Below are 22,732 nucleotides of genomic sequence, written 5' to 3'. Positions count from 1 at the left end.
ACACACACACAGACCGGTGTGACGTTAAAACATAGCGGCGGTTATAGGTACTAACAAAAAAAATTATTTCGCGACTTACGTAGAACGAATTTCACTCGGTGTCGGGCAGCCGCTGTAGTCGAATGGTTTAAGGCGTCAGTCGGCAACGCAGCCTGGACAGGCGGTCGTCGGTTCGCAATGTAGCCGGTCGAGAATTTTTCGCTTTAAATATTATTTATTTCATGCTACCGCTCACCTCTGACGTCACAGACCACTGCAGCAGCTGTTCACCAGTGCTACCAGCCTTTGAAATAACATTACTTTTTTAATGCGAAAATATAATCAGGTTGGCAACACTAGGGGTCCGGTCGCCACTAAGTCATCAATCCAAAATCTCTGACCACTGGCATCTTGGATTTATGACGTCATCCAAGATGGCCAACAGCCGCCGTCTTGAAAGTGGCGTCCGTACTGCTATTTCCGTACTACTAACAACCAATAATGAAAACAATTGTACAAAAAAAAAGAATCTGAAAATTCTAAATATTGTACAACGATAATAATAATAATAATAATAATAATTGTAAATCTAATTTTGGGTAATAACTGTTTTCAGGATCAGTAATGCAGTCTCGATCTTCTCCAACACAAGCTTTAATTTCCATTGTACGCATTGTATATATGTCGTACTTTATGTGTTACGCTGGTTTTGGGCCTTATATTTCATGATTGACTAAACAGATTTTCTGCAAATTTGCATCAAGTATTTCTATATAATGAATTTTTTTTCAAAATTCATATATAGATTACCGATATCGCGAAGAACCAGCTTCGATTATCTTCAGAGGCATTTTAGAGAAAACTCTATTAAAGCGAATTTGTTACCTACAATGCACTTATAATGTACTTTTTTCAAAGAATCATCCCCACCTCTTAAAATTAAAGTGAGTGTTTTTTTTTGTTCTTTTATTCTATGTTTCTTTAGTTTACATATTTTTCAAAGATTTTTTGAATGCTTAATATATATACTTACAATTTTTTTTTTGAATTATAGACCCCAGACTTAAAATGCAGAAACATTTTTTTGAAAGTTTTATTTTTCTTAATTGAGCCTTTATTGAACGGGGTGTTAGATTTACAGAAAACTTTACTGAAGCAAATTTATTAAGTTAACGTTAATTTATTAAGTTTACCTATATGCAAATATTTTTAGAAAAGTTTTTCTTAAAATGTATTCCCCATTTTCTAATGTTGGTAAGTGAAAAATATAATTATTTAAATAGTAATCTTTCATCAAACTTCTCTTGATAAAATTGAATCATTAAAATTTTACTAACTTTATAAATAATAATAATATTTTTATTATACGTATGCACATTACATTTGCACATCAATAAATAAAATAACTTAATATTTATGGTAACCATTATACTTGTTTTGATAATGGTTGTTCAATAATTTCTTCTTATCTGTTACTTTCTTCAAACCTTCTAATTCTGCCTCAACTCCAAAACCAACTACCATTTTCAGCATTTTCCATATTAAGTAAGGTGGATGTCTGATTGTTCATATTTATTTCATTTACATTATCATCGTAGCAATCTGATTGTTCTATAAAATTTAAATCATATGGATTTATTCCAAAACTTCCTATCTTTGCACGGAGCTGTAACAAAAATTATATAATTTTTATATTATTGTTTTATTAAAATATCTTGACGTTATTTATATTTCATTAAAAAATATTTCTTTCTAATATGAAACAATTCTATACAACAACCTTTTTTATACCAAAACATTTGATAACACAAACACTCAATTATTTGAGTGTAACTTAACAAATTATTAGTTTATGTTCCTTCCTTCCTTTAAAAAAAAAAAAAAGAAAGAGAAATTTATTAAGTTAACGTATGTTTACAACATGTGATCACTATGAAAATTAACACTGTCAAATCAATAGATTTTCATTAAGATAAACACTTTTTTAATTATTTTATTTACTTACCTCCTTCAAATATTCCATATTCTATTATTTCATGTATCTATTATTTTAAGTATTACCATGGACCAACTTGTATATTTTTTGAGTATTTTATGCTATTCTGATCAAAAGGTTCTCTGCAGTTTTGGCCAAAAAAATAGCAGTAAATTTCCCTTTTTTAGCATTCATACCCATTTTTGATATGATATATATAACCTATCATTATGTACTGATCGGAATAAAATTATTTATTTATTCACATAAAAAACAGTTTTCATATTGCATAATATTATCAACCTTTTATCCTCCTTTTGGTTTGTAGTGTTATACATTCACTCTTCCATGTAATATTTGAATTTAAATCTGTATTAAGTATACTGCAAAATAATGTTTTTTTAGTCCTATTGTGTAGCCAAAATATGCTTTTGAGAGTTTCTTTGAAGAGATTATTTTGGTTCATTTATTTTTTGTACACACGATCATCATTATTGCAAACTCAATTTACTGGTCATGATGCTGTTATTGAATTACAATATATTAATTATTGTATTTAAAGGTTTACAAATAAAATTCATATGCAGTAACACATTATAAACTTTGTCAATATTCATTATTACAATATCAAATAAACATTGCAATATTTACAAAAATAATAAAACGGATTGCTGAGTGATTACAATTTAATCATTGAGATTGTTGACATTAAGAATTATAATTAATAAACATCCAATGTAATAAAAAAAAATCTCAATCAAGTTTATATTGAAAGACATGTATTATAATTAACAAATCCAAAAATTCTAACAGAAAATGTCCAATAGAAAATGCATTGGTTATGTGTTATATACACATAAACATAAGAATGAAAAGATTAATAAATTTCTACAACTTGCCCAACAATTGTAAGGACTATCTTGAAAATAAAGACAGTGCAATAACACAAAATTTTGATAAAATTAAATGTAAGAAATATGATCAACCAAAAATATCTCTTACAAATTTATATAAAACGTTTTTTGACCCACAGATTCATATTCAAATATAAAATATATCACATAATGCGTTATCATCATTACACATGATCAACTGGTACTCTCTACTTTAAAATGACTATCATTTTTCTTTACAACAAACTACAGTTGAAACTGAAAACTATAATTTTTTACATGTAATGATGGTACTGCATTGCGTATTAAAATTATTTCATAATTGATGAAAAGCATTTTATGTAAATTAGTACATTTATATAGCTTGTTATTCTGGTGCATTTACAAGTGATTTTTATTAACAATTATTAAAATACAACAAAGTAGATAACATGTTAAATGAAATCTAATGATAGCAAGATAATCTCCAAACATTAATTCATAGCTTAAACAAGGCATGGATGTTTTATATGAATATATCAGCCATTTAAGCTAAATTTGTGAAAATTAACAGATATAACAGCTAAGAAAATTAACAGATATAAAATAGTAGTAAACGATGGAATCCTTCTGCAGATTCCACAGTTCAGATATTTTCATTATTTAATTGGATGTTTTGGACTTGAACAATTAGAAAGAATAAAGGACTAGAGAATCTAAGAAACGCTTTTACCTATACAGAGATTGGGTGAAGGGAAAATCCTGATATACTGAAGTAGAGAGGGGACAACAATTGCTTATATTAACAACTGCTAATGAAAATACAAAGCACAAGTAACTAATGAATGAAGGGACCAAGTTACTTATTAAGGGGTTCTCTCATTACAAGTGCCAACGATCTTCTCAGAGGACAGATGAGCAACGGTGGGTACAGAGCACTTAATTGTCCTAGGGAAGGAAAACTGCTCCCCAAAAGAGTACACTTCTTCAAGTAGTGACTGGTATTAGAATAAAGAAGGCAATCAAAAACCACTGTATTAAAAATCCTAGTGATAATTCTTTGAATTACACTATGACGCTGTCCTCCATTAAATGTTCCAGAGTTAAAATAATGTCTCATTCAGATCACCAGAGAAGCAACAAATTACATTAAAGAACCACGCCATGTATATACATGGCGTGGTAGGAACTTGAAAATTCAAGACTTTTACAGAGTGATAAGTAAGAGAATTTTAAAAGGGAAATAGATTTAAATTAAAAAGAAAATTAGATAATTAGGACTGAGTGAATAAAATGAAGAGTGCCATAATAAAAAATAGCATACCATAAAAAGTGGAAGAAAAAATGAAGTAAAGAAAAAACAGGAGAAATTGAGAGAGCGCTGTATCACAAATTAAAATGCGTTAATGGGAGAAATACAAAAAGCTAGGGAAAGGTGGTTGAAGGAAGAATGCAATGGAATTGAGGATCTAGAAAGGAAGGACAGTACAATATGATACATAAAAGGATGAAATCATTATATGGAATAAATTGAAAAGGAATGGTAAAATGAGAGAAACTGAGGATAAGGATGAAAAAATGCTACAACAAGAGAAAGAAGTAATAGAAAGATGTAAGGAGTTTATGGAAGACCTGCATAAAACGAGAGAGAAATCTGAGGAACTAAACATAGAAACAGAAAGAGAGGTAGCTGAAAAGGACCATCAATATTAAAATGTAAAGTACAGGAAGTAACTAAATAAATGAAAATTAGAAAAAATTAACTTAATGAACTTCACACAATATTTTATAAATGATTAAAGGAGAAAGGAGTGGAAGAAATAGTTGAATTATGCATTAACATATTCAGTGTGGGAGTGACCTGAAGACTGCAAAAACAGTAATATAAGTTTGAAGAAAACTGGTTGTGCAGAACACACACAAATTTAATAACCCATGCTGCTATAATATTGTTAATATTTTAAAACTATTGTTAATATTGCTAAACTGGAGGTTGGCAACAATAATGGAAGAAAATCAGCAGTGAACAAGTTTAGCTATAGGAAATGGAAAGGAACCAATATATGTCATTAAGCTACTACTACTACTATGCATGGATTGGTCAAAAGGATCATGTTGTGCTTGAATCATTCTCAAGTCTATTTGTATTCTTATGTTATATATTTCTATTTATAAATTGAAAGACTTCATACAATTTTTTTAATATTTCTTTATTTCTCTGATTAACACAGAAACTAGAGTTCATCCAGTATCACATTTTCAAAGTTAAAAAAAATCATATCATTGTCAGCAACAAGGTCAATCGTGTCTTATTTATTATAAAACTTTATAATTTGCATGTATAAATGATCATATGGAGACATAGAAAGATGGAAAGATTACCAGAAATAATGTCAAAAACAGGGTCAATTTTGAATCCTTCAGGAGTGTTAACTTCCTCAAGTTTAGGTTGTACAAATTCTGAAACAAGCACAGAAAGCTAGAGAAGAGTGCTCAATTGTTTTGAAAAATTGTGCATATTCTTAATGTGGTTACTGTCTTCATTTGGTAATTTAATTTAGGATGCGTAAATTTTGTCTTTAGTATTGTGTGTTTGTTGTTGTGTGTTAATTTAATGTTGTTACGCATTTTGTTGGAACAGGCAAACTCATTAGGAGGCCTGCACACCCCAAAGTAATGCCGTGCGGCGATTCCAGGGTGCATAGGATTTACTCCAATAAAAAGGGGTGGTTTTAGTCGGTAGTCTGCTGATTGGATGAGACCACCAGCAGAAGCCTGACACTCCATGCATAAATGCATTTCCACCTGCTCCCAGAGAAAAAAAAACAAACTTCCTCAAGATAAATTAAATGGTTGTTATTTTCAATACAGACATTGCACATTGTAAAATGGAAAACATCTGTTTTAAATAATTCAAATCTTTAAAACTACTTGCAGATTTATTGTTCTAAGTAATGAAATGGAAGCTTATCATCCATTCAAGGGTTTGAATCTATGCCATACCTTTTATACCTTACACAACAAAATCCCTTTTCCTTATTCCCATGAACAAGCTTTTTGCTTATTTGGTGAATTAACCAAAAAAAAACGAAATCTCACATTAACCAGGATCAAGGGCAAGATAGTAATCTAACCTGAATTACCCACTGATTGAAAATTTGTACTTTTCCACCACTCCCTTCGTCTATTATTCTTAAACCGTTGTTTCATATTATTAGATGTAGGTCTGATCCTGCTAAATTCTCTATTCTGAGGATTCCAGGCCCCAAGAACCACTGCATCCTTGGTAGAAGGGTGTCTACAGACCAACTCAGGAATTCTTTTTCCTTTCTGATGGTTTCATAATAAACCTAATTGGGTTATATGCCTATGCATGAAGCCAGATATCCTAATTCCTCTACAAAAAAAAAAAAAAAATCAGGGGAAACCAAAAGAAAGACACTTTGATACAAAAATAATATTATTAGTCAAACTGTCACTATACAAATTTGCTTGATGAGAGAATGTAAATAAAGCTATATCACAAATAGGAAGTATAAAAACCATGATGAAGTGTAATCAGTTAAGCAATTTATAAAAAATAAAAAATCTCCCTATTGGGAAGTAAAATTTATTCAATTGATAAATGTTTTATTTACTAAGATGAAATTTCCTAATAAACTAAAGTCATTCACAAATTCAAAAGAAGAGTAAAAAATTGAAAGTCAATTAATTACAAACTAGTTAATATCGTCTTTCCTAAAATATTTTAAAAGATTATCTAGCATCAGATTGTTACATCATTTAAATAAATCTATTTTACTAAATGAGCAGCATAGCAAACAAATTTTTGAGCTTTTTAAAATGATCATCTATCAAACTAGATGTCCAAAAATCCATCTTATTTTATTTCACATTTAAATCTGCTAACTGGAGAGCAGAATAATACAATTGTTATCGTGAATGGAAATGACATATTAGTCAGCTAACAAGTGAAGACCATATTCAACCACCACATGTTGTCAGAAGATTAATAAGTTTTCACCTCTACTATTTATTACTAAAAATGTCTAAATAAAACATAAGCATATAATAGTAACAGAAATTAACACCAACCTCTACAAGAGTTGATTGTGGTAATGTCTTCTGACGAGAAAGAATAGAAACAGATTGATAGTGACATAAAATTAATTTCTGGCATGCAAAAATTGCTGCATAATTCCTGTAATCTGTTGTAATTATTATGTATGATGTGTTATCAACTAGATCTGAATAACATAAAAAAAGGCTTATGGTTAAAATCAGGTTAATAAAATATTTATTTTACTTTACAAATAAAACATAATTACTTCAACGTGTGACAATTTATCACTTAAGAATAAGTTTTAAAATTTGGCTGCCTTAGGAGCACTGAATTAAAAAAAAAGTAGAGGTGTTATCTCTGCAAATCAGTTAAGTTTCCTCCCAAACATATAATTTTTTTTTAATTATAGAGGCATTTCCAACATTCAAGATTACCTTATATTCAATACCTACTTATATTTGGTAAAATACTGTATTTAATATCCATGTAAAAAACATTTATTATCAGTTAAAAACATTCATGCATTTAGAGAAATAAATGATTTCTACCAACACTTGATTTTTTAAGGATATAAGATAAAATATAAATGTGTATTTATCTTTTTCACAATAATGAAAACCAGATAAAGAGTATAAAGCATTAAGAAATTTGTTTAATTAAAAATTAAACATAGATATTTTCCCCAAAAAGTAAAAAAGATATACTCATATGAAATAAATCCTTTAAAATATGCAGTTATTTTGTTCATGATAATTGGTGCAATAAAATGAACAAAATATAGTAGTTGCATTTCTAAACAACATGATATTTTCAGCTATTTTTCTGGTCATCTTCAGTAAGAAGTGTTTCTACTCCTGGCTTACACAGTTTTTTTTATTTTCAACAGTTAGAAGATTTAAGGTACATATTAAGAATGTGGTCAAAAACTTTATTGTTGTTGGTTTGAAGGGATCTGTGTTTGGTATATCATTCTTGTATATTTCTGTACTTACAATTTATAATGTTTGAATGTGTTAAAGATGTTCATTTTTTGCTATTTAGTGTGACACACATAAATAAAAACTTGGAAAAAAGCTCACTGATTTTAAAAAATTGGATTACAATGTAGCCTTCAGAAGATAAACAAAACAATACAAACTATTTGACACAAAGCACAGTCACAAAACCCGTGAAATATAGAGACTGAACTGCTCTGCAATGTTCTACTTCAGATAAACAGTACACAGCTTTGAACAAAGATACAATGAACACTTACAAACCATCTGTAAAAATATATAACATTTGCCAACCACTTTGTAAATGCAAATCACATTAATAAAAACAAAAAAAGGAAGATATTTTTATGTAAATATATTAAAATTAAAAGAAGAAGTTTGAAAGGATGGGATAATGTATCAGATGACACAAATGACTGTTGGCTGATGACACAAAAAATCAATTGTACAATAAAAAACTGGATTAGTCTTAAAAAAAAAAAAAATACAACTTCTAATTGAATACTGGTTTTTGTTCTTACGTAAGAGAATTTTTTAATTGTTTTACTTACCAAAAGGGAATTTTAGAACCATTCTTGATGGAATATCTTGTTGTTTTACTGATAATTTACCGGCATGGTGACATTTGTAATTAATCTTCAAGAAACTAAGAATAGGATCTTCATAAACTTGATCAATTTTATAGTTAAGTGGTTCATCAGTTTTAGTAAAGTTGTATGTTAAACATTTTGTGGAAGATAATGTTTTCTGTATTACATACCACTTCCCTAAAAACTTAAAAAAAAACACAAAATAATAAAATAAATATAAAAAAAAATAATAAATCAATAAAATTTTGCAGTTTTTCAACACTGCTTGAACGAAAAATTATTAGCACTATAAAAATTAAATATCTATGTTATAAATACGTATGTTAATTATCAATGTTTTATTAATTGTAAATCTATGTTATGAATTTCCCTCCACTACTTAAATTAAATGCAATGTTTATTTTTTTTTTTACGGGCATCGACTGCTAAGGTCATTAGCCCTCGTCATATTCTTAAAAAGAGGTTATTATCACCATCAGGGTCGTCATATGTAAGGGTGTAAAGGGTCCTTACATTTTATTTAAAAACACAAACTATACAAAAATAACAGACAGATAAAACAAATAACAGACAATTAATTAAAAATAACTTAAAGATTAAAACACAACAAAAACAACACTTATGGAGTGTAAAGGGCCCCGATATTAAAATTTGAGATAAAATTCTCAAAGAACATATAAGTAAAAATCTAAATCATTACAATACAATACCATAATCTTTTTCTACCTGTCTCGTTTGTTATTTTGTTTAAGCACCCTCGGGGTGACCAGTACCGCCATTAAGCAGCATATCAGTCGCCTCAGGATGCCGTGGCAGTTGACTCCTCCCTATAAGCAGTCCCGTAGGACGTAACCCATTGGGGTCCTCCCAGCATCATAAGAGCAATCTGACCACCTGTTCAGGACGGCCAAAAAGCTCCTCGGCGGGGGGCTACCCTTCCCGGTCCTGACCTACTTGGCTACATGCATGCATTGCGCTTACCCATAGCCTCGCGCCTTCAGTCCACCCTTGAGGATCCCCCATGCCATCATTGGACACACCGCGACTCACTGCTCTTGCATGCAGGCGAGCCAGAATAGATATGGGTGATCGCCTCTAGCACAAGCTAATCAGAGAGCAGCATTCAGATCAAGCCGTGCACACTCTGTTTTAGAGAAAAAGTTACATATCATGCAGCATTTACAGGCAAAATTCACATATTTCGCACTCTTTTGCAAACACAATTTTCTCATTAATGATTCTAATAATTATTTAATAATCTAATTAACTAATAATCATGAAGAATAAACTAACTAGCAGACTTAAGACTAAACTAACATGCAGAATTAACTAATAATCAATGGAGAATACACGATTACGTTGCCATCTCGTATATGAACATTTTACACCGCTTGCAATCAAAGTACTGTGGCCAAGGGGGCTACCTCCCGTCACTATACTTGCCACGCTTCGAGACTCCCCATTATATATAAAACTACCTCTTAGAGATTCTTTAACACAGCTTTAAATTTTTCTACTTTTACAGACTACTAAAAAGTCCACTGGCGTGTAAATAAGCAACTATCTTTTCTTCATTTCCATTATCCAGATCAGCAGCAATATCATTTCTTAGCCGGAACCTCTTTCTGAGGTCCTCATATATTGTAAACTCTTCTATTAGATGCTTAATTGTAAGTGTTTTATTACAAATACCGCACATTGGTCTCTCTCTTCGCCGGTTAACAAATATGAATTTGTTAATCGCGTGTGACCTATTCTAAGTCTGGTCACAGCTACTTGTTCACGGCGAGTCAACTTCACGTCGCTTTTCCATTTATATGGAGAAGTTTTAACTGAGTTTAATTTTGTATTTAAACTCCTCCAATCAGTTCCACTTGTTTCTTACTATGTTAGTTAGGCAGTTTTTAACATCTGCCACTCTTACAGGAAATGCATTCAAATCATCGCAGACTGTTGCCTTTCTGGCAGCTTCGTCTGCCCTTTCATTATCAGTCATACCAGCATGCCCTGGAGTCCATACAAATACGCATCGCTGTCCTCGTTGATTTAGAACGTATAAAATGGACAGAATGTTTGCAATTAGGACATCCTTAATGTTCTTGTTCCGAAATTGCAACAAGTACACTTAAAGAATCGGAACATATTAGCATTCACTCTTCGCAATAGTGTTCTGTGTAGCGAAGAGCTTGCTGAATGGCAGTAAGTTCTGCCATATATGGCAGTAAGACACTGGCCATATCTGGCAGTTTCCAAAAGTGGGCTTCTCCATTTACATATATGGAGCATGCAACACCATGTTCGGTTTTAGAACCGTCAGTATAAATTCTAATATGTTCGTAGTTACCGACGGTTGCTAAAAATTCCTCATATTTTTTTTTTTTTTTTTTTGAGGTTTTTTAGGGGCATCGACTACTTTGGTCATTAGCCCCATCCCACTTCAAAAAAATAAAAAATAAAAAAGGGTTCAAAATTTCACATTTTCATGTGTCAAAAAATGATCAAAATTTTACTTTTCTTACAACTTCTGATCCAATAAAATTACTTTCTAGGCTTTCCTTTCGGCCATCCTTTTTTACGTTTCTCCATTCTTCTGACGGCCTCAACCTCTGATGACAGCGTATCTGAGGCCTCAGACATAGCATCGTCTTCCTCTATTTCGGATGCCAGTGACGTTCTTCGGCTGACGTCAGTTGATGAAACTTTCGCCGGCGCTGTTAGCATCTTTGCTAAAGAATCTAAATTAATGTGCGATGATGTCTCCGCGGCGGATGAGCCGGACTCTATCTCTACTGCAGTACTGGGTCCGGCTGAAATAGATGCTCTCACCGAAGCTGGTCTTTGCGCTTTGGGAGGCTCTATTGGTACAGGTTTTATTTCATCTGCGCCTGGTGCTTTTTCTATAATAACTTGCACCTCTGTTTCCGCAGATTCAGGTTTTCTTGTCACAATTTCTTTAGATTTGTGACTACACGACGGAGCGATCTGTTTCTCTTTGTCAGATAAATCAAGATTTTTAATTCTTACACAAGTTGGTGACTTTACAATCGCAGATTTAGCTGGTTTTTTAAACGGCGCTGGTGTGTCTCTCATGTCAACGGCGTCAGTCCGGGGATGAGCCTTCTCATCTTTACTTTGTTTTCTCTGATGAGTCGACTCAATCTTTGAATCAATGATTCTTTCAATCATCGTCGCAAGACTTGGTGCCATCGTGTTAAGCAACTGCTCCACATTAATTTTAGATGTGGAAGGGGCAGCCGCTGCTTCTGCATAAGAAGTCGATGGTCGTGGTATACGCTTATTAACAATCTTCTTTGCTTCAGGATAGCTTACCTTCTGAAGCGTTTTAACTTCCTGAATTGCTGTTTCTAATTTATATGTAGGGCAGTTTCTTGAACGACAATTGTGATGCCCTTTACAGTTAACGCAGGTTGGAGGGTCTTTACATGGGTAACCCTCATGTGTTTTCTCTCCACATATACATATTTCCTGCGCTTCACATCTTGCTGCTGTGTGTCCGAATCGTTGACACTTAAAACATCTCATCGGCTGCGGGATGAAAGCTCATACATCAAGCCGATGGATGCCAGCTCGTACCTTTTCAGGAAGATTCGGCCTATTAAATGTCAAAACATGCGAGGCCGAAGGAAGAATCTCACCGTTTCTTCTCATAGTAAGTCTGCGACATTGAGTTACTCCCTGACTCGACATTTCTTGTACAATTTCTTCTTCTGTACAATTAAGAAGATGGCGACAAACAACAACTCCTCTGAATGAGTTCAGTGTGCTATGCGGTTGGACAGAAACCGCAAATTCACCGATCTTCTTCAACGCCAAAACTTTCTGGCTTTGCATGTCGTTGATGGTTTCGACATGTAATCCATTAAAAGTTTTACGAATTTCCTTGACAGGACCACCAGCACAATTTGTAACTTCTCTTGCGATAAGGAATGGACTAACTTTTTGAAAGTTTCCATTCTCCCTTGTAATAATTAAAAATCTTGGCTTTGGTGCGCTATAGCCAAATAGACTTTTCTGTAATTCTTTACTGATTCTATCAGCATCTTTCTTTATCCTATCAGATTCTTTACTTTTTTTCCTCTTCGCTTGCGGCGAATCGGAGGTTTCTAAACGAGGGTGTTTACGTGCACCCTCTGCCACGTTTGATTGTTCAATATTCATGAACAGTGGATCCCTTCTGTAGCAAGGCTAGCCGCCGGGGTACACCCCCACTCCAGGACTACTAACCTTGGAGGTCCGATCTGGTACTCCGGTGGAACCGGCATATGTCCTGGCAGAGAGCGGATGCGCAGTCTCTGCACTGACTCCAGGCTCCTACTCACCGAAGCTTTCAGAGCTCCCATGCACCGACATACATGGGCACCATTGCTACATGCTTGCCATCGCAGGGGGCATGTGGACAACGGAAGGGTCTCCGTTACACCTGCAATAACATTGACCCTGGCCGCCACATCGCCAGCTCTAAGAGTGGTATGAATCCATTTCCAAAATCGTTTGTTATTCCATTTCCTGCAGGTAGCCAAAAAATCCAGTCCGTTTAGTGACCTGAAGTTGGAACCAGGTCAAACTTAACAATGCATAACCGAGGAATTTACTCGGAACCCCGTTAGCCAGCTATATGTGATGTACAAAGGTACAGCTGTTGCCGCCCTGGACGTGGAACATAGATGTTGTGTTCCGGACGTGGGGATTATCTACCTCAGGGCAATTCCTCATATTATAATGGATTTCATCCGGACCAGCAGCTGTGTTGCCTGCTTTCTCCAACGCTTTCACGAATTCTTTCATTTTAAATGGTACATTATATGAGTAATTATACTCAGTTCTGAAATTTAGTCGACCTTAAAGTTCTTCTTTTTTCGTCCGAAAATCTTCTTCGTAGTTAGCCGTTTTGCTTGCCTTCTCGAAGTGATTGGATAATAACTCTGCGATTTCGTTTGGAGTGTCCTTAATTTCATCTTCATCTTGAAGGCTAGTTATGGGAGCAAAGTTTTTACGCCCACAAATCGCCTTCACTTACCTCCAAACGTCTGATGCAGTAGTAGTTCTGTCAGTGGATGACACGTATTGCTGCCAGGAACGTTTCTTTGAATCTATCATGAGACGTTTTGCATACGCCCTATATTTTTAAAGGTAATAAGATTAGCTGTGGTAGGACGTTTCTTAAAGGCGTTATACGCTCTTTTCTTTCTTTTTATAGCTTCACTAATTTCATCGTTCCACCATGGAACGGGTTTCTTGTAAGTTTCCCAGATGTTTTGGGAATATATCTTGATGCCGAGTCAAGTATAACATTTGTTATAGCGTCGACATCGTCCCCGATAACTCCAGTTGTTTCGGGGAGTATCGTCTTAGCCGTGAAGCTCGTCCAATCTGCCTTATCAAACAACCATCTTTTAGAGATGGGGTATATTTTTCTTGTAACATCAGTTACAATTTGCACCGGGAAATGATCGCTTCAATACAAATCGTCTACAACATGGAAGTTGTATCTCGGTGCTATCGATCCTCTTATGAGAGCAAGATCTATACAGAACGTCAATCCATCTCTGGCATTGAAAAAGGTTCCTGACCCATCGTTTAAAAGAATATGTCCGGAATTTATCAGGAACCTTTCCAATTCTCTTCCCCGGGGATCTACTCGATCCGATCCCCAAAGAGAATTATGAGCATTAAAGTCACCCACCAGTAAAACAGGTGGGGAAGCTCAGAAATTAATCGCGCTATGTCATCCTCCTTCCAATCAAAATTCGGCAAGTATATGCTGCAGACAGTAATCTGAAGCAGACGCTTCATTCTAATGGCGACCGCTTGTAGGTTTGTATTTCGATCAACCGCTTCGGCGGTAGCTGTAGTCGATGTTAATATGGCTACTCCACCTCTAACTCTTACATTTGTCGGTTGATCTCGCCGAAATATATCGTATCCTCTTAATTTAAAATTTTAATTTCGGCAGAAATGTGTTTCTTGCAGACATATATAAATCGGGTCTACACCATGTACCAAGCATTGGAGCTCATGGATGTTTGAAAAACATCCATTGATGTTCCATTGTACAATCGACTCGCTGATTTTCGACTCGGAAGCGAAAGGCCTCCGTTACATCTGCAAATAACTTCGACCGTGGCCGCCACATCGCCAGCTCTAAAGGTGGTATCAATCCATATCCTTAATCGTTAAAAATTTCGTACCTGCAGGTGGCCGCGAAATCCAATCTTTAAATTCGACCTGTAGATATAATTCGGCCGAAAATGAACATGTCCGAGAACACCACTCGGAACACCCCGTTAGCCAGCTGCATGTATTGTACGTAAGTACAGCTGTTGTCGCCCTGGATGTGGAACGTAGATGTTGTGTTCCGGACGTAGGGATTATCTACCTCAGGGCATTATTATTATTATTATGTATTATTATTATTTTTATTATTATTATTATTTTTATTATTATTATTATTATTATTATTATTATTAATATTATTTGTGGACGGTTTAGCAATATTTCCACTTGTAACCTGCTGTACAAGTCTTTGGTGAGGAGTCGCTTGGAGTACTCGACCGTGGTGTGGAATAGTACACGACGTTTTGCCTCTGATCTGGTTGAGGGTGTTCAGGATAGGTTTTTGAACTGGATGCGTTTTAAGTTTGGAGATTGTTTTGTTGGTGCTAATAGAGAGGATATGTTGAGGCAATTAGGCCTTTCCAGGTTATCTGATAGAAGAACGTACTTTGACTTGGTTTTCTTTTATAAAGCTCTGCACAACAGACTTCCGACGCGTTATCATGTTGTCTTGCGTAACCAGGCCAGGTCAGTGAGGTCTTTTAGGCAGTTTGTGACGCCGGTTGGTTCCACCGTGTCTCCGATTGAGCGGTGTACCAGTGTTGCAGTGGAGTTCCAGGATAAGTTAAGCTTTTGGGAAGATGAGGCAGCCTTCGTTAAAAATTTGAGAGGGTTACGTGGCGATGGATCATTGTCCTTGGTGTGATGCTCACTTTCATGATTTTAAAATTATTGTTGTTTTTTTTTAAGGATTATTGCTTATAACTTGTTTTATTTGGAATGTATTAGTAATGTTGTCTTTTTGTTTTTGGATGTTTTCATCTATGTGTTTTTATTAACACTCCGTAGCTACCGTTTTTAAAGTTCTAATTATTTTTTGTATTTGACTGCATAATTGTTATTATTATTATTATTATTATTATTATTATTGTGTTTTGAATATTGTATTTTTAATTTATATGTGGGTGTTCTTTTGTGACTTTATGTGATATTGTGTGGCATACAAAGGTTTTGTAACTGTTCTGTTGCACAATTATAAAATAAATAAAAAAAAAAAAAATTATTACTATTATTATTATTACATTTTTACTTTAATATTGTAACGTAAAACAGGTGAAACCTTTATAAAAATTAAAATAACTATAGTAATTACCAATAAAATTACTATTAAAATACTATTATTGAAATAACTAGAGATAAAATCTATGGGTTTTTATGAAATTTCTATGTAACTTATATTTACAACTTTTATGTTATCCTACTTGTGATTGAAGTTTGTGTGATTGTGATTTTATTCAAGCAAATATTCTTCTGTTATCAGGGATATTAAATAACCCTTCTTATCAAATGCAATTATTTCTGATTAATTTCTTTTATAGTAGCTAATACATAACTTTGCTTTATTTACATTTAGTTGTTGTAGAAATGCGGTAGCACAATCGCGTTGTTTGAATTTGTTGCAATAGTTAGATCATAAGTAAATGTTAGTTCAGTACTTTCAGCGATGCAAAATTATATATGGCGATGGCAAATAAATTGTACATGGGGAAATAATGTGTACTAACAGCCATCAAATGTTGTTAAATGCACTTCGATTTTTCACGATTCAAAAGAACAATGGACTGAATGGAATTGGTCTACGTAAACGGATCCTACTCTGTAGGTGTTCAGAGATGCTCAAAGAGAAAAGTATGCTGAGCTAAAATATCTCTGGAATATAATATGAACACTATAATATCAACCACTCAGAGAATTTTCTTGATTCTATTATGGGTGTGCATACTCAAAGAATTGAATTGCTTTGTGCTGCAGTAAAACCGAGGAATAACTGAAAATCGGGTCAAAAAGTCAATAATATATTACAATGTTTTGTAAATTTTTATGGAAAACCCATCACAGAAGTGCGAATTTTCATGATTAAATGCTACAAGGCAAACAAGCGTATATTCCTTTTAACAGGTAGCTGGTACATGTTTGAGTACGGCATTAGTAATGGTTTTACAAGTTAAAGAAATATTCTTAAACTGCAGCTTTGGTGAGAATTAAATGATAATTTTTACTATACAATAACTTTCTATTTGTTGTAAGACTTCATTTTTTTAAAAATTGAGATTCCATGAACATCAGTTAAAAAAGAGGTACTACTTGCAAAAAATCTAATTAAAATAAATATAACTTGCAGTAAAAAAAAAAAAAAAAACTTTTTGTTTGTCTGAAACTGAGTTTAATATGTTATGCTTTATGTGTACGTATTTATAACTAAAGGTTTCATTTAGATTTAAAAAATTATAGCTTTCTGTGGTAATGAAATTTTTATAACTGTATTTTAAATTGTGACAACTTCAACCCGATATTGCCATCAAATTAGTAGCTGGTTATTTCTTTACAAAATAAATTAGAAGTATTTATTAATAAATTACATGGTCTATTAATAATAAAAAAATGCCAGCATATTCTTGCCCAATTTAGATTCTGATAACTTTATTTAAACTGTAGTGAAAAATTGAACCGTAATAATTTTTACTCGATTGTCCGACAATTTAATTAAGGTTATGTATTTTTAAACTGGTCTGCCAACTTGATTTATTTACTTAAGTACGAGTAGGATTAAAAGAACAACCCACCGGGTTGATCTAGTGGTGAAGGCGTCTACCCAAATTAGCTGATTTGGAAGTCGAGAGTTCCAGCGTTCAAGTCCTAGTAAAGAAATCATTTTTACACGCATTTGAATACTATATCGTGGATACTGGTGTTCTTTGGTGGTTGGGTTTCAATTAACCATGCATCTCAGGAATGGTCGAACTGAGACTGTACAAGACTACACTTCATTTACACTCATACATATCATCCTTATTCATCCTCTGAAGTATTATCTGAAAGGTAATTACCAGAAGCTAAACAAGAAAAAGAAAGTTGAACATGATTAAAAGAGCGTTCATGATGAAGAACGTATGGTCTTCGGTGATAACAGATGATTAGATTGAAAAAGTTGACGAAAGAATTCGAAAAAAAAAACCGATACTTCACCAAGTCACAATTGTCTTTTGATTTTCACTATTTTTAAGTTACAAAGTTTTGACTGAAAAATTATCTGTAAAAAATTTTGTGCCAGATGAGTGCCGAAGATGTTAACCGACACACACAAGGAAACACGTCTTATGAATGTTGTGTTTTGTTTGATTGCATTGCATAGCTAGATGACAACACCTGGATTTCTTATTCGAATGCCAACGTAACACAGCAGTCGATGCGATGGCGGCGTTCATCATTTCCAAGATCGAGGAAGTTCAAAAAGAACTTTAGGAAAAGAAGATTATGGCTACTGTTTTTTGGGGATAAAAAGGGTGTCTTGCTTGAATTTAGTGAGCGCGGGACTACTGTGAATGCCGATAACTAATGCGAAACGTTAAAAAATCTTAGAAGAGCTATAAAAACAAACGTCTTAGGCTGCAATTACATAGGATTTTGATTTTGCATGACATTGCTCGGCCACAGAAGAGACAAAACTGACTGAGGCGATCGGATAAATTCCGTTTAGATGTCTTCAATCATCCACCCTTTAGTCAGTTGCTTTCTTTTTCTTTGCCTAAATAGTTTTACATCAGAAAGCTTTGTTGATGACATCGAATTGAAAATTCCGTTACTGCTTGCTTTAAGTCACTGGAGGCGGAATTTCTTGAAGAGGGAATGAAGAAGTAGTGAAACGCTACATAAAAAGTTGGAAGACGCTATGTAGAAAAGTAGTAAATAAATGAAGTTTTTATGTGTGAGTAATATAGTTTGTTCTTATTATTCAGTATTGTTTTATTTCAAAACTGACCTTCCTTTAAAAACACGTTTCGTACATAACACAAGATGAAACTATTATGATTATTAGCTTTTGGAAAAGTTCCTTACACTGATAATTTCTTCTAACCTTCCAATTTGTTGTTCTAATGCTTTTTTTTTAATTACAGTGTTTCAACAACTTAAATTTTGTCCTGTTCAAAAAAAATACATACCATAGTTAAAAAGAGAATAAAAAAATAGGATGATAAAAGTAGATGAAAAAAATGTCAAGGGATAATTATCATAATACATATTTTGGGGTTTGCACAAACCAAAGGACAAATGAAAACTTCTTGAAAGAAAATTAGGATGAGATACCTTTTCCGCTTGTTATTGAATATTACACATGAAAATTTATTGTTGCTAATTTAAGCCACTGATTCATTGTTTGCTTTAATATAGTGATGTTGAGGTTTAGTTGAATTTAATGATATTTTGTATCTCAATTTTAATGTAATTTTGGATTAAAATAAATGTATTATGTACTACTCTTCCGATAGAATTTCATAATAACTAAACCCCAGTCAATTTATAACATTATCATAGACTCAAATGTAATAGCAAGTATGAGAATATTACATTTTTCTGGTTAATATCATCACAATAATTTTTCCGTAACTAACAATTGGTCAATGATCTCTATTTTTAACTGCAATTACACATCCCATCTATCAATCTCAATTCTCTTTTTTCATCTATATGATCTGTACATGTCCATTTTCATACCCTCATTAGTATTTTTAGCTCTTTCCAGCCATATATAATTCAGATCACTACTGGCTGATTGCAGTTCTTCTTTTTCTGTTTAGCCTCCAGAACCACCATAAGGTATTACTTCAGAGGATGATATGTATGAATATAAATGATGTGTAGTCTTGACAATCACAGTTCAACCATTCCTGAGATGTGTGGTTAATTGAAACCCAACCACCAAAAAACACTGGTATCCATGATCGAGTATTCAAATCCGTATAAAAGTAATTGCCTTTACTAAGATCGCAATTAGGGAGATAATTAATTTAAATTAATAATTCTAACATTTATAACATAATTTAAAATTAGACATTTTTAAGAAGAAAAAGCCAAAACATAAATAAAATAATCATAAGAATTTAAGTCTCTTTTTACTGTAAAAAAAATTACCAAAAGAAGGTATGAATTAGCCATCTACTCATACAAATGTAATTTTCACTAAAATTCTCAAGGTACATTAAACTAAAACATTCAATTATTAAATTAAGATTTTAACTTACGCCATTCATATAAAAGTTAGCCATTGGAGTTACATCTGGACATGGTCCTGAATGGTAAGAACCTGAATAAACATTCATAATGAGAAGAATGGAGGATAATATAACAAGAAATAACAATCTAATTCTACAACCCATCACATGGATTACAACAGCATTTCTTTACAATCTGCAACAAAACAGGAAATAATATATTAGAAAAATAAAGAATGAAATATGAGCATACAATGCAGTGTACTAATTGAATTGAAAAATGTACATTATTTTAATTGTATACATTGCATTACGTGAAGCTTTTTATCAATGATATGTCCTTAAATCAAAATAGATCTGTTTGAATACTACACAGATGAGCCATGAGCATAATTGTAGTTTATGGGATGCTTTAGGTCACATGTTCAATAGTCAGGCTATGAATTATTGGTTTTTCATTTTCTTAACATATTCATACCTCTACCTTAACCTACATCATCTTATTAGTATTCATTGGGCAAATCTCATCTCATTCCTGTCACTTCCCATCCCAGTATTCACTGATTATTATTATCCATATATTACAATGGATTTGAAATATGAGTCACAAGCCACATCTTTTAAAGGTCAGTGATTTTCAAGAATAACAAGCAGCGCTCATCATCCAGATTACTATAAAAATATTATATATAAAACTAGCTGCTCCCCTTCCCAACTAGCCAGATTGACTCCTGGTATGTTCATTATCCTTATGGTTACGAGAATAATACTAATAAATAACAATTAAAGTGTTCAAACTTTACAAATTCCTGAAAAAGAAACTACATTACAAAAGACAGTATAGCAGTAACTATGTTAACTAAGTACACAGACTTTGACAAGGAAAACTTCACAACTTTATCGACAAGGGGGCTATGGCCTTAATCTATGGCTTTAAACTTGCCCTGGGATAACACAAATATATCCTGAAAATTTGAAAACAATTGATCAGTTGGTTCTTGCATGATGCTGTAGCAAATGGGCCGACAGACAGAACCCGCTACAAACTTATGCATTTATATATTAGATATAATGTACCTCAGTTGCCAAGGCATTATTGTATGGTGTTCAATCCACTACATGAACTTTACCTTCTCATTGATGTGCAACATACAGTACCTATGAATAATTTTATAGGGCCAAATCAATTTTGTGTGATTGAGTAATGAGGAAGATCTGTGCTTACATGTCTATACAGAATGCTGAGAGCTCAAAGCCATGCCAGTGAAATTATATTTAAAAAATAATGTCTTTTCTGCCTTCCTTTTTTTCTTTTTGGCATTCATAAATTGAAAATGTATAACTTAATATGCAATTTTTATTTATTTAAGAAGAGAATTTTTCCAAGGAAAAATGGGAAATAATTTTATTTATCATTGCGACATCAGAGACACCCATAATTGAACTGGAAAAGCTTTTTCTGATAGACAGCTATTAATTTTTTGATCCATATTATTTGAAACATCAAATTAATCTGATCTAAAATAAAAAATTTCATTTTTATTAATTTATGTACTATTTATGTACAACTCCAGTTATCTATTGCTGATTAACTGAAACTTGACCTGGAAACACTGCTTCCCGTGTTTGTACTGTAGTACGGAACTTTGTTATATCTCTGAAAAGCTAAGCCAGGACGTTATTAGAACCCAATAACATAATGATGGCTGGGTGACAGTATCAGTGTTTTGGTGGTAACAAAATCAATTGGTCAGGCTTGATGTTAAATTTCAATACTCTGTAGGAAGAAAAGCAGAAATCCTCAGTGTCATTAAAAATGAGTTTTTAAATACATATTTTGTATTTCAGATCTTCTACCCATTAACTTTTTATTTTTTTTATTTTTTTGTAGTATCAGTCATCAAGAATAAAATTAATTCGTACATCAATAATAGACGCAAACATCTTACAAACATGATGTTACTGTCTTATTGACGTAAAATTAATTTTATTTTTGACGACCAACTATTATAAATCTAACAGTTTAATTTAAAAATGATTATTGATTTGAATTTAAATTAACATCTCTGAAAATCCCTGAAGATGGAGTAACAGCTCTGAAAGTACTAGGATTTACACTTTTTAAATTGTTGGTAAGTGGAAATTTAATTTATACAATTTTTGAATAATCTGATCTGAGACAATTCCATACTATATTTTCTTGGAATAAATATATCAATAAACATCAACATACATTTATTCTATAAAATGTTTTTCTTAGAAAAAACTGGTTTACTAATATTGACCTTCAAATTTTATGATCATAATTGAGAAAAAACAATTTTTTTTAAACAGATCCAAAAGACTTCAAAGTAGCAGACTCTAAAATCTAACATGTAATTTCAATATTATACCTAATCATTCAATTACATTATCATTATTACACAAGTCTTAAAAGGAACAGAATTCATAAAGCGAATAGAACAAACAGTAAAAAAAAATTTGACTAAAAAAATATATATTTTAACTTGTACAATATTTTATGTTTGAATTTATTAATAGTAACCTTGATGGTAACTGCATTTATTTATAAACTTTTATAATAAAATAGCTAAGTTCAATTCCCATTTAACATCTGAAATCTTTTCATCAATTACAATTTTAATCTCATCTTTAATCAAACTCGGACAAAATCTTAAGAGATTTAAAAAAATAACAGAAAGTAACTGTAATCTGTTTTCAGCCTGTTACTGCTAGCATGAATAATAGTAAAATTTAAAGGGGGATTTGTTTGTTTGACCAATACCAATACCTTTCTTGACCATTGCCTTGCATCTATGTTTTATGAAATATTAAACTAAACAGATTACGCTAAACAGAAATATTATGTTATTATTTCTTATACTGAAATAAAATAACCAAAACACTTAAGGT

General features: G+C 32.6%; 1 protein-coding gene across 1 annotated transcript; it reads right to left on the bottom strand.

Moving 5' to 3' along the window:
• Positions 1–1,480: 1,480 nt before the first annotated feature.
• LOC142322706 (apolipoprotein D-like) lies at positions 1,481–19,966 on the bottom strand. Its single transcript, XM_075361783.1, has 4 exons — positions 19,850–19,966; positions 8,436–8,658; positions 6,922–7,073; positions 1,481–1,645 (listed from the first exon to the last, which is right to left on the bottom strand). Exons 1-4 carry the CDS (start codon positions 19,925–19,927, stop codon positions 1,481–1,483), a joined length of 618 nt encoding a protein of 205 aa, XP_075217898.1. The 5' UTR covers positions 19,928–19,966.
• Positions 19,967–22,732: the final 2,766 nt, after the last annotated feature.

The sequence above is a fragment of the Lycorma delicatula genome, chromosome 4, assembly GCF_047948215.1.
Source record: "Lycorma delicatula isolate Av1 chromosome 4, ASM4794821v1, whole genome shotgun sequence".
Classification (NCBI taxonomy): Eukaryota; Metazoa; Arthropoda; class Insecta; order Hemiptera; family Fulgoridae; genus Lycorma; species Lycorma delicatula.
The sequence above is the reverse complement of the archived record's forward strand: the minus strand, read 5'-3'. Positions and strand labels throughout refer to the sequence as shown.

What these genes read in the sequence shown, in the direction of transcription:
- LOC142322706 (XM_075361783.1), bottom strand. Translation starts at nt 19,927, where the DNA reads ATGAATGTTTATTCAGGTTCTTACCATTCAGGACCATGTCCAGATGTA. An exon ending in GGTTCTAAAATTCCCTTTTG is followed by an intron (nt 7,074 to 8,435) that starts GTAAGTAAAACA and finishes TATGTTATTCAG; the next exon opens with ATCTAGTTGATAACACATCA. An exon ending in CACAATCAACTCTTGTAGAG is followed by an intron (nt 1,646 to 6,921) that starts GTTGGTGTTAAT and finishes TTTTTGTTACAG; the next exon opens with CTCCGTGCAAAGATAGGAAG.